The 17423-nt window shown below is 39.8% G+C and overlaps 1 protein-coding gene across 8 annotated transcripts in view; it reads left to right on the top strand.

The window, feature by feature from the left end:
* Positions 1–17423, top strand: part of LOC117303705 (protocadherin Fat 4-like) — an 87796-nt gene that overhangs the window by 25496 nt on the left and 44877 nt on the right. For 6 of the 8 annotated variants that reach the window (XM_033787980.1, XM_033787985.1, XM_033787981.1 and 3 more), the window contains 20 exons: positions 829–942; positions 1623–1742; positions 1849–1962; positions 2639–2758; positions 3786–3905; positions 4238–4354; positions 4677–4793; positions 5356–5472; positions 6306–6422; positions 6657–6773; positions 8277–8393; positions 8972–9088; positions 9559–9675; positions 10415–10531; positions 10828–10938; positions 11488–11604; positions 13064–13180; positions 14319–14432; positions 14938–15168; positions 16795–16905. In XM_033787980.1, the coding sequence (XP_033643871.1) occupies positions 829–942; positions 1623–1742; positions 1849–1962; positions 2639–2758; positions 3786–3905; positions 4238–4354; positions 4677–4793; positions 5356–5472; positions 6306–6422; positions 6657–6773; positions 8277–8393; positions 8972–9088; positions 9559–9675; positions 10415–10531; positions 10828–10938; positions 11488–11604; positions 13064–13180; positions 14319–14432; positions 14938–15168; positions 16795–16905 (2442 nt within the window). The remainder of the gene's footprint in view (positions 1–828; positions 943–1622; positions 1743–1848; positions 1963–2638; positions 2759–3785; positions 3906–4237; positions 4355–4676; positions 4794–5355; positions 5473–6305; positions 6423–6656; positions 6774–8276; positions 8394–8971; positions 9089–9558; positions 9676–10414; positions 10532–10827; positions 10939–11487; positions 11605–13063; positions 13181–14318; positions 14433–14937; positions 15169–16794; positions 16906–17423) is intronic. The other 2 variants (XM_033787979.1, XM_033787978.1) reach the window with 2 other exon arrangements.

The raw sequence follows: 17423 nt of genomic DNA, 5'->3' as shown, positions 1-17423 counted from the left end.
AGATATTTTAGATCAAAGGTCCCAACATCAGGGCCCAATTTCAAAGAGCTGCTAAGCACAAAAAATTGCTTAGCAGGAAATTTCTTCCTTGATAAAAACAGGATTACCAACCAAGTTTCCATTTGTTGCATACTGCTTGTTGCTGGTATTCAGCTGTTGTTTGCTTATCCTAAAAATCGCGTGGAAGTTTGGTTGGTATTCCTGTTTTTATCGAGGAAGAAATTACATGATAAGAAAATGTTTGTGCTTAGCAGCTCTATGAAATTTGGGCCAGTTGTTTTCAATTGCTTTCCTGGCTTAAACTAACAACTTTCAAGTTTAACAATTTTGGCCAGTGTTAGGCAATGGAAGTGTAGAATACTGTATCGATGGTTGACTTCCAAGCAAGTCGTAAGAGTGAGAGTAACTGAAAATATGAATAGTAAACTTGCAGGTACAACCTTGTGTAAGAACTCTTTTGAGGGAGTGTTGGCTCTGAAAAGAGCCGGTTTGGTCTCGACGTTTTCGAACAGTGTACGACGTTTCAAACAAAGCAGAAGACAAGTAGAAGACCAGCAGAGTATACTGTTAGAAACGTCGAGACCAAAAGCGCCTCTTTTCAGAGCCAACACTCCCTCAAAAGAGTTTTGTATACATTGTTGTACCCGCAAGTTTACTACCCTTTGTCTCCACACTTGCAAAGCTTCAAACACCATTTTCAAAAGTGCGTGCGTCGCTGCGCATGATTGTTCCTAGTCAGTTGTCAATCATGGGTCGTCTAAAAAGTGTGCTTTCGAACTTGCTCCAAACTCTTCAATGTGAAAACAAGACTTTGTTGTTCTGTTTCAGATGGCTGTATCAGTTCTCCATGCTTCAACGGGGCCACCTGTCGATCACTGGGCACAAACTTCCAATGTCAATGTGCACCAGGCTACAGTGGTGACTTCTGTACTCAACCTATAAGTACGTACAACAAGTAAAGTGTTTTTCTTAGTTAAGATTTATCGTTAATCAGTTTGTCATTAGTTTGTCAATCCTTAATAATGATAATAATGTCGTCTTCTATAGTGCCGGTATCCACAAAAAGTGCTCATAGCGCTTGCTTCAATAAAAAAAGTTCCATTTTGGTTGTCCTCCAGAGGTGGTGCAAAGATCAAGAAAAATGAAAATCTAATGTATATGGAACATTATTACTGAAATGTTTATAAAAAAAGATGGGTCTTCAAGATTGTTTTGAAAGTGTCTACTGTCTGGATGGCTCTGATGGAATGTAATAGACCATTCCACACCTTCCCTACAGCTACCTGGAAAGAACAGGATCCCCATGAATTATTACATAAAACTTCAAGTCGTAGAACTTCAAGTCGTAGAACTTCAAGTCGTAGAACTTCAAGTCGTAGAACTTCAAGTCGTAGAACTTCAAGTCGTAGAACTTCAGCGCATAGTGACCTCACGGTGATATGCTCTATATAAGAATGAGTATGAGTAGGTGCTGAGTATACAGTGCTAACACACATCGGTGTATGGGTAAAAACAAAAGTTAGTATTCTTTATCCCCGATGCAAACTTAACATCTATGTAAGAGTGGTTTATTATTATTATTATTATTATTTTCATCGTTTTTGATTCATTTTATTTGACAGATCCGTGTGGGAGTAACCCATGCCTCAATGGAGGCGTGTGCAGCTGGCTGAGTCCAAACTTCATTTATCGTTGTCAGTGCTCGCAAGGGTACACTGGTCTGAACTGTGGTAGTGTTATTGGTAAGAAGCTCGCTACTTTGTCTTTTTATTTCGGGAAAAATAATAATAAAATAGCTTTAAACAAAATCAATACCTGTATATTGCCATGTGATTTTTCTCTCCGTAGACCCTTGTGCGAGTAGCCCTTGTTTAAATGGAGCCACGTGTCGTTTGCTGGGGACCAATTTCCAGTGTCAGTGTGCTGCAGGATACAGTGGAAGCCGATGTAGCACAATGCTAAGTGAGTTACGATAGACTCTCTGCAAAGTCATCAAATTTGTACTAAAAAGTTCAAACTCACCTCTGTTTTCCCAATTTATATGCCCATAAAACATATTGTATGTATATTTTAACAATGACACTGCTAGCTTCATCATTCCTTTTCCTTTGAATCATTTAACAACTAATACCATCTTATCTCTAATAATCTTCATAAACCTAAACCCATTTTTCCTCCAACATTTACAATGTACATTGTGTCAGTGCTAAAAGTCATACTCCATTTAAGAATTTCGCAGTTGCCACAAAAACTCAGACAAAGTCTACATCCTTTTGAGTGAGTGAGTGTCTTTACATTGAATTACAGGCATGTATGCTTCATTTTTGAAAGGGTAAGGGCACCAAGGCATTTGTTTCTTGTTAAAGGGCAGTCAATGATGAAATCTTAAACTTTCTACTGGAGCATTTCAAGGGCACCAAGGCAATGACCAGGGGACACGGAGGCAACTGCCTTTGTTGCCTCCGTGAAGTATCATGCCTGGAATTACTCTGAAATTCTTTTGTGAAGCTTTCCCGTAACATGCACCAAAATACAAAACAAATCTTTTTGCACTGACTTGTTTGTCCAATCTTTTCACCGCACCCTGTCATCCTTTTTCATTCATCATCCTTTGCACCCCTCACGCTATCTCTAACAGATCCATGCGATGCTTTCCCTTGTCTGAACAATGGTTTTTGTCAGTGGTTTGGCGTACCGAATGTCTTTACATGTCAATGTACCCTTGGTTTCTTTGGGCTCAGATGTAATACACCACTGGGTAAGTTCATGAAACGGTAACTAATATTAAAGGCATTGACACTATTAGTAATTACTCAAAATAGTTATTATCATAAAAACTTACATGGTTACGAGTAATGGGGAGCTGTTGATAGTATAAAACATTCCGATAAAACGGCTCACTCTGAAGTAATGTAGTTTTCAAGAAAGAAGTAACTTTCCACTAAAATATTTGAATTTGATTTCGAAACCTCAGAATTAGATTTTGAGGTCCCGAAATCAAGCATCTGACAGCACACAACTTCGTTTGACAAGGGTGTTTTTTCTTCCATTATTATCTGGCAACTTCAACGACCAATTGAGCTCAAATTTTCACAGGTTTGTTATTTTGTGCATATGTTGAGATACGCAAAGTGAGAAGACTGGTCTTTGACAATTACCAAAGGTGTCCAGTGTCTTTAAACCTTCATGCACCATATATTTAAGTAAGTGGCCCGTGGTTTCAACCCTAGAAGAGTCTTTCGCGAAATGCCATTGAGAAAGACTCTGCTAGGGTCTAAATGCCAGGCCATTAAATATTTTTTGCATTTTGACTATAGGTCCTTTTGGTTGGTAAACAGTTTGCAACAGCTAATGTGATTTTCTCATCATATATTTTAGTGATAAATTGATCAGATGGACAATAATGGTTTACTCAGTTTTTGGGGTAAAGGGTGCTGAAAACTGTGTGGTCGTGCGGTGTGAAATAAATAACACTAGTTTGCCGTTTGTAAATAACACTAATTTTAAATAACACTAATTTCATTGCTCAGTGAGCGTTTATTCATACTTTTTTTAATCAATGTCATGCAAAATGTGTAATCGGTTTTCACTTTTTTGTTGTGATCCAGATTGCCGATCGATTTTAAACTTCTACAGGTTTGTCAGTTTATGTATATGATGGATTAAACAAAGTGCCTAAACTGCCAGCAACTGTTTTGTTAGCAAAAAGCTTTCTTCAATGTTCCTTTAAGAAAAATAAGTTAAGCACAGAAATTGTTTAAATATAAATTTGTTTCTTCCACCAGATCCTTGCGATAGCAACCCATGTCAGAACAGTGGTTTCTGCAACTGGCAAAGACCCAACTATGCCTACCAGTGTCAATGCCCTCCAACCTTCACCGGTACCAACTGTCAAACTCCGATTGGTAAGAGTCTAATAACATAGATGTTAAATTTGCACCAAAAATAAAGAATATCCAGTTTTGGTTTTACCCATATACACCGATGTGTGTTGGCACTGTATACTCGGTAGTTTCCCCAGCTCTGTGAAAACAAATCACAGGCATATTACTCTAATAACGTTGGTTGTGCATGGAAGAAGGATGTAAAGGCAAATAATGTTTAAAGCACAATGATCATTATTTTAGTAGACTTTTGTTGCCCAGACAATGACTGATCCCGGTGACTGCCGATTCACATTCTGTGATATTTAGACCTGTAATGGTTTATGCATGTCTTTTTTCTTCTCTCTCTCTAGGTCCGTGTTTCTCTAATCCATGTATGAACGGAGGGCAGTGTTTCACCAGCAACTCGGGGGCCGGCTATTTCTGCAACTGCTTGGGGAACTACAAGGGAATTAACTGCCAGTATCCAGGTATGAATGACCTGTATCTGGGTTAATCTGGATTGTTTTTTCATTTTCAAGAAGTTAAAGTTTCTGTTCAACATTGAAAAAACACAATCATTGCAGCCTATAGATCTCTTGTCATCCTTGTTTGTCGGACAAAAGGACAAAGGTCTGGAATCGGTGGTTACGCAATGCTCCTCAGTAAAATGGAGATTATGAGCATAAATTCCAGTACCTTTTGTACTTCCAGTACTCTTTGTGTTTGTCCCAAATTGCTTTTGTGAGCTGAAACAAGTTAAGTTGTTATTGGAAATTTTGTGAGTATTTGTTTTATTCTACTTGTTCTCAGAACCGTGTTCTTCCAACCCGTGTTTAAATAACGGCGATTGTAACTCACCCCTCACTGGATCCAGTTATTCTTGCACTTGCTTAAGCAGTTACCAGGGACCAAACTGCCAGTATCCAAGTAAGTATTGATCGACATTATCACTCCTTGGCCATGGCCCAGATCTGTCTGTCTGTCTGTCTGTCTGTGTTATAAACTCTTCCCTTGAAGGGAACTTGACAAACTCCCACAAAGGGGATATAAACGCCAAGTTGGCAACAACCAATCTCTCTCATACAAACATTGGTTTAACTTCTAGGATTATGAATTGCACAAATCAAGAACTTGTGATTCAGTAGCAAGACAATGGTACTTATTCTAGTCATTGTGAAATCAGTTCTTAGCTTGGTAAGATTCAAACCCACAACCTTGTGACTGCAATTACTTCAGTCTAACCACTGGAATACTGAATCCATATTGAATCTCTCTTGCTTGGTGTGTACAGACTTTCTCCTGCGACTTTTATTTCAAAAATCAAGTACTTATTTAAGTTTCTTTCACAATTATTTTTCAATGATTTGCTGCACTGATTTTAAATGAATGCTTTTTGGTTGTGTTGTCACTTTTAAAGAAAGACTCTTCTAAGTGTCGAAATGTTAGGTCACTAACTATTTATTTGTGCTTTGTTTTTTGCTATCATCAGATCCCTGTAGCTCACAGCCATGCCAGAATGGAGGGCAGTGTATATCCAGTTCATTTGGGACATCATTCCAATGCAGTTGCCTTTCGAACTACTTGGGCGTCTTTTGCCAAATTGGTAGTAAGTATGAGAAGGGATTGGGGTGGGGGTGGGTAGGGCATGATGGAGAGGGGTGCATGATTTTAGTTGGGGTTAACGTGTAGGTTGAGGTGAGGATATTTTTTCTTGAGTAGGGGTTGGTGTGTGAAGTGGGAGTTGGGCTGACATGGGGGGGGGGGGGGGTTATATGGGGGTGCTGGTAAAATGGGTTGGCTTTATGCAGGGGCTCGGGTTGAAATGGGGTTTGGGCTGACATGGGGGGGGGGTTATATGGGGGTGCTGGTAAAATGGGTTGGCTTTATGCAGGGGCTCGGGTTGAAATGGGGTTTGGGCTGACATGGGGGGGGGTTATATGGGGGTGCTGGTAAAATGGGTTGGCTTTATGCAGGGGCTCGGGCTGAAATGGGGTTTCGGCTGACATGGGGGGGGGGGGGTTATATGGGGGTGCTGGTAAAATGGGTTTGGTTTATGTGGGGGTTAGGGTTGAAGTTGGGTATGGGCCGAAACTGGTTGGGATTGGGGGTGAAGTTTGGTCCTGGTTTCAAATGTTGTGGGTTGGTTTGAAGTGGGAGTCTTTGCTTAAATCTGGGTTGTTTTGTACTGTGAGTTTTTGTTAAAATGGGAGTTTGGTAGAAGTTTTTGGTCTAGATTGAAAAGGGGGTTTGTGTCAAAGGGGATATGGAGGAAACATTTGTATTTCTTTGTTAGAGCATGTGAGGATTGTTTGTTTAGTTGTGTGTTTTTGGGGGTAGTTTTTTGCAAGGGCACCATGGTCACAGACTCTGGATACTTTATATAACTTGTGTATTTAGAATCTTGTAATTCAACCCGATGCTATCTTTGATTGATTCCAGATCCGTGCAGTTCCAACCCTTGCCTCAATAATGGAGTGTGTAGAACAGACACTACCGGCTCAAGCTACTTCTGCAACTGTGTCAACAACTTTATCGGATCCCAGTGCCAGTTCACAGGTAGGTCAATGGGAAAAGAAACAAATTATAACCAAAAAAATCGAAAGAATATAAACCTTTAAAAGTGAAGTGGTACTAAAAACTTTTTTTTTAAATACTCAAAATTTTGTCAAAATTTTGTCGAAAATACTGCTGTATCCCAAAGTAAACTTTTGCGATATAAATTTTTCTAGTGCCCACTTTTTTTCCTTTTTTTTCTTGAAACTCTGTTTTGATACTCATTGTTGTGTTTAGATCCGTGTCTATCGAACCCGTGTCTGAACGGAGCGATCTGCTCGCAGGCAAACAGCGGGCAAACCTACACATGTAGCTGCATTAATGGATTCTTCGGAGTCAATTGTGAAACTCCAGGTGAGTGAAAATACCAATATTCGTGACTAGAGCAAGCTAGTTGAAACGTTGAGACCAATTAAGATAACCACTCCGCGGTAGTGAAGTTAATACAATCCACTCTAAGCTAAAGTAGTAGTCCCAGCCGTTTTTGACTAGAGCAAGCTAGTTGAAACGTTGAGACCAATTAAGAACCCACTCCGCGGTAGTGAAGTTAATACAATCCACTATAAGCTAAAGTAGTAGTCCCAGCCGCTTTTGACTAGAGCAAGCTAGTCGAAACGCTGAGACAAATTAAGAACTCACTCCGCGGTAGTGAAGTTAATACAATCCACTATAAGCTAAAGTAGTAGTCCCAGCCGCTTTTGACTAGAGCAAGCTAGTCGAAACGCTGAGACAAATTAAGAACTCACTCCGCGGTAGTGAAGTTAATACAATCCACTATAAGCTAAAGTAGTAGTCCCAGCCGCTTTTGACTAGAGCAAGCTAGTCGAAACGCTGAGACAAATTAAGAACTCACTCCGCGGTAGTGAAGTTAATACAATCCACTCTAAGCTAAAGTAGTAGTCCCAGCCGCTTTGACTAGAGCAAGCTAGTCGAAACGCTGAGACAAATTAAGAACTCACTCCGCGGTAGTGAAGTTAATACAATCCACTATAAGCTAAAGTAGTAGTCCCAGCCGCTTTTGACTAGAGCAAGCTAGTCGAAACGCTGAGACAAATTAAGAACTCACTCCGCAGTAGTGAAGTTAATACAATCCACTCTAAGCTAAAGTAGTAGTCCCAGCCGCTTTTGACTAGAGCAAGCTAGTCGAAACGCTGAGACAAATTAAGAACTCACTCCGCGGTAGTGAAGTTAATACAATCCACTATAAGCTAAAGTAGTAGTCCCAGCCGCTTTTGACTAGAGCAAGCTAGTCGAAACGCTGAGACAAATTAAGAACTCACTCCGCGGTAGTGAAGTTAATACTAAAGTAGTTCCAACCGCTTATTCTACCTTCTGCCCAGGTACATGTAGTAGTTAAAAAGCAGAACAGTTCTTTTTTCCCGAAATCCAGCAAGACAGTTCTCTAAAGAACAAAATCTACCTAGCAAGTAAACTCACACATGGTGTTTCAGAAGACATTCAGCGCGAACTAATCAAAACCTTCAGTAGTCAACCACCTTTGTTTTCAGAACCAACACAACCCAAAAGAAGAAATTTTAACATGGTGTTGCCGCAAACCTGACCTATTTATACTACCACCATGCAAAGTTTCAAATCCTCATTGAAATGTTAAAGCAGGGGAAAAAAAAGATACTTATAAAAAGAAACCAAAATATTTTGTTCTTTGACGTTTTTTTTTTAAAATTGCACTACTCAAAAGAGGTTTACAGATGGTGCTATCGCACACTTATTTATAACTACCATCATGCAAAGTTTCAAATCCTACTCAAAATAAAACAGGGGAAAAAAGAGATACTTAAAAAAAAAAAAGCATTACATGTTGTTCTCTGACAAATTATTATTTATTTGTTTTCTTAGATCCATGCAGATCCTTTCCCTGCTTGAACGGCGGTAATTGCATCATTACCAATGGTGGCTTTAGCTACAACTGCAACTGCCCACAGCAGTATATGGGAGTAACCTGTCAATACCCCAGTAAGTCATTCAAGCTCACGTTCAATAACGCCCATTTCAGACAGGCGTTCAAGAGTCGTGCCAACCAAGTTATTGAATTAAGCGCATGAAAAATTCGACGTCTGAAACAGTTAGGAGCGACTGGACGCATTAGAAGTCAAAAGATCGACTGTTGCAGTCATTCGTAACGACTCATGAGCGCCTTGGTTTCAGACCTCAATCTTGTCATGATCCGAACATAACGTAAATGTTATAAGTTCGCCTGTCTGAATCCAAAATTTGATTGAGTCGACCCAGAGTCACTCCTAATCTGTTTGGTTCGGCGCAACTCTGGAGTGCCTGTCTGTACCGGGTATAAGACATTTATTTCATATTGACATCCACAATGACAGTGAATACAATTTGTAAGGACAATTTTAAACCGTAGTTTGAAACAGAATCAATATAAGATGTTTAGTAAGCTTATAATAAATTTTACTAGAAGAGCACACTAATTGACTGTAAACAAAATCCCTCTATATGTGATAATTAAACTCTTACCATGTAAAGTTTTAAATCCTACAACAATAGTTTGTTTCTGTTTGTTTTTCTCTGTGAAGATCCGTGTTCCTCCAATCCGTGTCTGAACGGAGGTTTCTGTGAGTCCCACCCTATGGGAATCAGCTACACATGTAGCTGTCCAGCAAACTTTCAAGGCGTGAACTGTGCAATCAGAAGTAAGTCCCAATATTTTTGTTACTCTTTATTTGCAATACAAATCAACTTCTATTAAAGGGGATTTTAAACATTTGATAATTGGAACTCGCTGCTTGTTTCAATCCTATTATTGTTCTAAATATGTACCATAAAAGTAACTTTGAAACGTTTTTGATAAAAATGTGCTTTGTAAGAACTATATTTATGAATATTCTCCGTCATCCAGGTAAATATATTGTTGAAAAATTGTATAATCTAGACAATGTGACTTACTTGTTTTGTGACGTGCGACAGTTTCAATCCCTATCCTGGGTCACCAACCTTTTGCCGCTAGAACATCAGTCAGCCTGATGATGCACCCAGGATAGGGTGTGAAACTGTCGTCAGTCAAAAATAGTAAGTCCAGTTGTCTAGACTATAAAATTGTTCAATGTTATATAAGATCAATGTTATTATAATTATTATTATCTGCTCTTGTCTTCCATTAAAGATCCCTGCGACTCCAACCCCTGTCTTAACGGCGGAGTTTGCCAGTTGGGTTTGAACGGTAACTCTTTCGTCTGCAATTGTCAGCCACAATACATGGGACTGCGCTGTGAGAACCTAAGTAAGGGCCAACATCGAATATCTTCTTGCAAACCTTTCTTGATTTGCTGAGATGTAGAACAATGATCTATTCCAACAGCTTTAATAGGCAGTGTCTGAAGCGGCGACTTCAGCTACAGCTACGGCTGGATCGCGCTTCTGCCTATTCTTCCACACTGGCAGGCGTGCTGATCTAGCCGTAGCCAAAGTCGCCATTCCAGTTACGGCCTTACACAAACTGCATCTCTTTGGAACTCTTTGCCTGGTGCATGTTTCCCTCCATTCTACAATCTAGACTATTTTAAGAGGAATATCAATTCCCATGCCTTCAGCTTCTCTGGGTTATTTTTTCATATTTAATATCCGTTCTTCTTGTAACCCCTTACCAAGAGTGGTTTTTGGCCTCGACTGGGGCGAACTTTTGTGAATTATTTTCACCGATTGAGCTTTGTGGTCCTACAGACTTTGAAATGTGTATTGTCCATATCGGAGAAATTAATTACTGAAGTAGACACCACAATCTTTGCAAGATACTAGATGAGATTAGTGGTGGTGCAGGCGACATGACTCATTGTTTTATGGGTGGTACCACCGGTGTTGCTGGTGAAGGAGTCCGATTCCCTGATGTGTTGTTTACAGACGACGCATTTGGAGATGTTGGAACACCTGAATGTTCCCTGTGGTAAAGGGGGGCTAACATGGCCCCAAGCCTAACGGCTGCTACTATTACAATTTTGTTTCTTTGTTCTTCTCATTCTTAGATCCCTGTCTGCAGCAGCCTTGCCTGAATGGTGGGACGTGTACGCCCTTATCACAGGGCTTGGAGTATCGGTGCAGCTGTCTGCCTTCATTTTTCGGGATCACCTGCGAGATTAGAGGTGAGTCTTGAGTCTGGAGCAACCCGGGGCTCCAAGGAGAAAATAAGGATTGTGCTCCAGTAGATAAAGTCTTCATGAAAATAGAAAAATACAAATTATACATGTAAGTCTCTAACCTCCCTAAAAAATGGCGTAAAATTTCAGCCTAATGCCCAATCAAAAAGACAAAGTGGTGGTTCATGTTCCGCTCGAGTAAATGTTGCTAAGTTATTAAAAATTAACCAAGTCAGTTTTCCTTGTGGTTTATTACTTGTAATTATTATTAACTGCGGACTACGTTCGTTATTGTAAAATAGATCCTTGCAGCTCCAGCCCATGTCTGAACGGAGGAGTCTGTAACCCAACGGCATCCGGCTACCTCTGTATTTGCCCTTCAGGTTTCAACGGAATCAATTGCAACAATATGAGTAAGTGAACAAGATTGTACCCAATGGCTCCCAGTTGGGTATTCATCTATACCCAGTTTGGGGAGAGTAGGTAACAATATGAGTAAGTAAAAAATATTGTACTCAATGGCCCCCAGTTGGGTATTCATCTATACCCAGTTTGGGGAGAGTAGGCACCAATCAGGGTAGAAAAGTATACCCTACTTGCGATAAGGGGGCTTCAACTACAAAACTTTGAGTAATAAAACAAGATTGCACCCAAGAGCTCTCAGTTGGGTACCCTCTATACCAAGTTTGGAGAGAGAGTGGGCACCAATCAGGGTAGAAAAGTATACCAAAATTGCGATAAGGGGGCTTCATCTGCAACACTATGAGTAATAAAGCAAGATTGCACCCAAGAGCTCCCAGTTGGGTACCCTCTATACCAAGTTTGGAGAGAGTGGGTACCAAACAGGGTAGATAAGGGGTTGGAAATGACCATGTGAGTATTGATAATACAGGCCATCTTTAAAAATAATGTATATCCCCCTCTTATTCTGCCCTCAACCCAACCTTGTACCGCCCCTTTAGATCCATGCGGTGGGAACCCGTGCCAGAATGGTGGATCATGCTTTGAGAGTGCTTCACAAAACGGCTTCTTCTGTCGATGCACCTCTGCCTACATCGGAGACACCTGCACAATTCCTGGTAATATAAATCTCGCCCAGCCCTCAAACTGTAGATTGACCCCTCCCCCTCTTTATGGAGGGTGGGGGCTGTGCTCATCTTTGCCATTCGCAGTTCGCAGTAGTTAATATTTATTCATAAGCTGTCATAAGACTTTGCCTTGTACAGTTTTTGATCAATGTAGGTACAGTTTTATCAAATGAGTTGTTTCTCAAATGAAAATGACAAAAAACTTAGTTCTGATTTTCGTTTTAACGATCCAAATCTTTTGATTTCTCAGCTGAGCCATGCACTTTCCTGTGTATAAGGCACTTGTCAGTAGAGTACATTTGTAGCTCAATTCCTCGAGAAAGTGTTGTAGTTGTTTTGTTGAGAATTGATCTTCTGGACCCAATTTCATGGCTCTGCTTATCGTAAGCAAAGAATCTGTTACAGCAGGGTGTTTTATGCTTATATAAAGCATTTTTTGTGGGGTTAAGGGGAAATTTTTGCTTGTGCGGGTGCATACTCCACATTATTAGGTACTCTTTATTAACACAGCTAGCGCAGAAATTTGGCGCTTGCACAGTAAGCGGAGAATGGTGTTGTAAGCAGAACCATAAAATTGGGTCCAGTTCAGTAGCTGATTTCCCAAGAGAAATTGTTGTAGCTGTTTTATTCTAGGTTGAGAAATGATGTTCAGATCTGTAGATTGAGTTTCTAGCAATGATATGTACATCATGAGTAGAAGAAGATGCGTTAGTTGAGCAGTTTCTGTACACCTTGTGAATTACACATTAGCATAGCGATTGTGGAATCAGTTTAGCCACATTGACGATAACTGTAGAATAACTTGACAAAGGCGATTATACACAGAAGTGATTGAAAAATTAACTAAGCTACTTTTTTAATGAGTAAAAGATCCTTATGTAATTCGGCTTGATCCCAATTTCATTTTAAGCAATTCAGCTTAAAAGTTTTCTTAGCTAAGAAAACTCTTACTTAATCAACCTGCTCGGCCACAACACCCCAAGGTTGAAACGTGTGGTCACTACTGAATTTTTTTTATATTACTTCTGTGTGTGGTTGTCTTTACATTTTAAGATTATTTTCAGCACAGTCACGTTGAAGATTTATAGAGAGATTTATTCTAACCGTAGACCTGTGGACAATTCATTAGTGTTGTAATAGGGTAATGCACTCAGTAGCTAGCTTTCTGCGATTGAAGACTGCTCTCGCGAGATCACTACTTTTGTGCAAGACTGTTGGCCCTTGTGAGATCATTGCTGTTGTGCGAGGCTGCTGGCTCTCACCTGTGTATTCGCAAGAGCAGTTCTCTTGCGAGGAAGGCCAGTAGTCTCGCGAGAACAGCGCAAGTGTCGCAAGAATCGCAGAGAGTGTCAGAACGCTATCAACGAGACAAACTTATAACGACTTGTCCACAAGACTATTCTAACTCTAACCTCCTACTTTGAACTTTGAACTTTGAACTTCCCAACAGACCTGTGTAGTTACGAACCATGCCAGAATGGGGGTACATGCACCAATAACCCAACCGGCACGGATTACTCCTGCGAGTGTCCGTTAGGATATATCGGCGTCCGATGCGAGGAGTTTAGTAAGTTGCTAGTCGTAGTAGCACGGCCGCCAACGCTGGTGGGCTGTGCGCACATGCCGCGGGTTTTTTACACTCCAGAATGTTTTCTGTCCACCAGCCAGTTTCTTTAGTCCATTTATTATTATTTTTGAAAAATTTATTTGAGATGCAACAAATGTGTCCAAAGTTATTCTGTGAAGTAATGTAAAATAGATATAAATTTCTGCCTGTCGGTTGTGTGTTGGAAGTGGTCTAAGACTCTGCAAGTAAATTTGACTAAAACAGCTGAAAGTTTTTTTTTTAAATTTGAGAAAGATAAATATTCCATGTTTTTTTTCTTCTCGGTAATTTCATGATATTTGACTTCCAGATATGAAAACCAAGATTTTTGTTCATTTTCCTCAAACGATGATGTAGACATTTTCTTTTGAACTCACATAAAACTTGGGTTTCAGACACATGGCTGATTGACAGAAAACAATGAAAACCCTCGGCTGTGTTTAAATGCTTTAGTATTGTTGTTTCTGTTGTTGTTTGTGTTTTTTGTTTGTCATATGTGCTGTCGTGCAAATTTCCTTAAACAATGTGCAACTTGCTGCCACAGTCAGTATTAGCTTTCCTTAGTTGAAAGCTGTTGAATTTGTTAATCAAACATTCCATTTTGCAACTTTAGAAGTTTCATGGTAAGTTACTGGTAAGTTTCTTTTGCTGTAACCTTGCACTTAGCGAAGGGTTATTGTAGTTAGTTCAACAATTTAGTCACTATTTAAGCCCGGCACACTGTAACCAAATCAGTGGTTTGATTTTGAACGGGAGTTAGAGGAAAAGTATACCTTTGGTTTTTAGAAACGTTTGAACGATTATAGTCCTTTGTAAACGTAGATTTATGCAGAAGAACTTAGCTGTGAAAATTTCATTTGGAAGTTGGTTGAGCTTTTGAAATATCAACGAAAATCCAGAGTGGGTCCACGCAGGAAGATTTATCTGGAATTGGAATACACATTCTGAGAAACTTATCTGACAGAAACTTTTCTCAGACTTAAAATATCACAACTTGTTACACCAAGTGCTTCAGTACGAAAATCATCGTCCATACTTGACAGTTTATCTTAAGATGAAACTTAGCGTTAATGTTAAATTCTTCCCCCGAACCATCTAGATCCTTGCATCTCCAATCCGTGTCGTAACGGTGGTACGTGCAACAGAGACAACCAGGGCACCATCTATTCCTGTATCTGCCCAACTGGGTACGCAGGAACAAACTGCGAGTTTGGTGAGTCCACAAAGATGTAGAACTTTAAAGATCAACTTGAACGAAATGACGCAAACTTATTTTTCTATTCACCCTTGTGTTTAGTTATTGTTGGGTGAACTTTTCTTCACTGTAAATTGATCAGAAAAACTGAATATGGTTGTTTACACAAAACATAACACTCTCTGCAAATATTTTGTCTTTTTTTGTTAATCCTGTAACCAGGGGTGCGTTTTGGTGGTCATAACCAATAACTGTTTCGGTCAGAGCAATTTTCCTCGGGTAAGGGGCACCTGTTTTAGGGAAGAGTAGATTTACATGGAAACCTAGCAAGGAGGTATGGCAGACGTGATAGGAGTATACTGCTCGGTTTTGGGAGTATAGGCACAAATTTACCTAAACCTTATGTGGCATTGTGTCTGCCATATCTCAAAAAGGCTTATTGGTGTGGGTGCAGTTTTTTTTTTCGAGACCTATGCATAATACCTTCTTAAACCGAGTTGTCTTCCCTCTTCTTGATGGTCAGGTCCTAATTGTTTCTCTGCGAGTGACTTCCGATGCGGAAGCGGCGAGTGCATCCCTTTATCCCGTCAATGTGACACCAGCTTTGATTGCCGAGACGGCTCGGACGAGAATAACTGCCAGATGCCCTGTACCTCCCTGGAGTTCACCTGCGCTCCGGGCGTCTGCATCAGCCGCAATCTAATCTGCAATGGAATCAACAACTGCGTTAATGGACTGGATGAACAGAACTGTCGTAAGTATATATTATTAAATTTCATAATTCTTGTGTGTAAGTGTATTTACTACCGAAACTTGAGCTTTATTGACTTATTTTTTTTTTTTTTAAGGGTAGCATTAAAAGGGTCTTTAAAAGTCTTAAACTTGACCATGATCATGGTTGTGCAGCAAACTGGGCGTGGTATTTTACCGGCTAGTTTTACCAGGACGATGCATCCGCACTGGACTTGATGTCTCGGTTAGTTTGCCCGGGATAGTTTACCTGGGCAGTAGGTGACCGACATCTTCAATAAATATTGGAGCATTGTTCACACTTGAGAAAACAAAAAACAAACCCCATAATATTTTGGTTTCAACATTCAGAAACAATTTGTCCATATATCCATGCTTTACAAATAAAACCTGAAAACCTTTCATGGGCCAAGATTTACAGCCTAAATATTGACTCACTTTTGGGTGAACTTTTTCAGAGAAACCGCCATGGTTCAAATTACTTTGAAGTGAATTGAAATGTTTCTCAAAATGCTTTATACTATTGATACGAACACTGTACAATTTTAACCAAAGCCTTTTCTTGCGTTCATTCCAATAAAGATTACCAAACGTTTATCTTCCCTTTAAAGAGATGTCTCTCGGAGGCTGTTTTGTTTCTACAAAGCCAGTAATTTTTTCAGTCTGGCCAAAAAATAAAAAGATCCTCATCCTCTTTTACAAAAAAAACCCACCAGGATATGATCAACTTTTTTATTTTTTACCTGGTCTTACATGGGTATCAATCAATCAATGAATTGCTTGAGTGTGACAGTTAGTTTCAATTCACAGTCACTGATGATGAGCAATCATTGTGCCCCATTCATTTAAATATCAATAGGACTTGGGGATCCACAGAGAGAGGGGGGAGATTAAGGTGAAGTTAGAGTCAAGCACCCCCATTGGGTATTGAAATGGTCCAATCCATCAATAGCTTGTTACATGAAATGGGAGGGATTAGGGACAATAGACTAACCCCACCAAGGGGTGTTTCTGTGGTGGCTATCTTAGTAAAAAAAAAGTTGTGTTGCAGTGAGGTCGTTTGAAAGCTTATCGCTTCAATTCTTTCCTATATAGTCTATGAAGGTCATACAGTTATATACTCTACACGCAACACTAAGTTCTTGTGTCAGCTTTCCCTTTAGATTGTAAAGTCATACATTTCAGAGTGTGGGAACAAACTTTCTGTACGTTTAGTGTGGGGTGTTACTTACACTGTTTGCCCCGGAAAAACAATGACGACACAGGACCGAGTGTGAGCCATGTTTGTCAGGCAGAGCAGAGATCTTTGTCATGGGATGTATCCTCCACTGAATCACTAGGTTTATTATTGATTGGTGGGAAGTTATCGTAGATGTGGCATATGGATTTAAAAAACAGACGGAAACAGTTCACCACGGAAAGAACAACAGTTCCCTTGGAAGACAGTCTTTTTGCTTCTGAAGCTGAACAATGATTGAAAACACTTATTTGGGATTCGGAGTCGTGGTGTTATGACGGTGAAAGAGTTGTCATTGTCACTACTGTGACACCATGACACACTGTGACATCATGTCACTGATATCCGTCCGCTTTGTCCTGATTGTTTATTGCCTGTGTGATTTAATCGCAGCGTCACCGTGTGATTCGGGGCCGTGTCTGAATGGAGGGGCCTGTCGTAATGTCGGAACAAGCTTCATCTGTACTTGCACGTTTGGATGGACGGGAGATAGATGCTCTATACGTAAGTTTTTCTTTTTCAATGTTCTTTATAAATAAACATATTTTTAAACACAATCATTTATTCTTCCTATAGTGTTTAACCCTAAAAAATCAAAGCGCTGTGCAGGAAGTCACAACAAGATACATGTCTACAGTAAACTAGTAAATCAGTAGACAAAGTAACTATTGCTCTACCACTCGGACTCCTAGTCGTAGTTTTAAACAAATATTTAACAAATTTATATTCAGAAAAGTTCTGAATCAGTGGTTCATGCAGTACCTTTCCAAAGGCATTGTCTCTAGTTGTTTTCTTGGTCAAACTAAATTCATTTGTGGCATGCAATTCCCGCAAGTCGGCCCAATACATGAGCTTGTGCATGGGGGAAAACCCTAATAATCAAAAATCGTTAGAGAAATATTTCAGACTAAAATAAAATACAGATACCATCAAAGTTGAGTAAACAACATTTAAGAAGCTTTTGAGGCGCTCTTATCCCTGGTATACCCCTTTACAAATGTTATATGTTGGTATGATAACGG

The sequence above is a fragment of the Asterias rubens genome, chromosome 20 (genome assembly GCF_902459465.1).
Source record: "Asterias rubens chromosome 20, eAstRub1.3, whole genome shotgun sequence".
Lineage (NCBI taxonomy): Eukaryota > Metazoa > Echinodermata > Asteroidea > Forcipulatida > Asteriidae > Asterias > Asterias rubens.
Note: the sequence above shows the minus strand (reverse complement) of the source record. Positions and strands in the feature narration are given on the sequence as shown.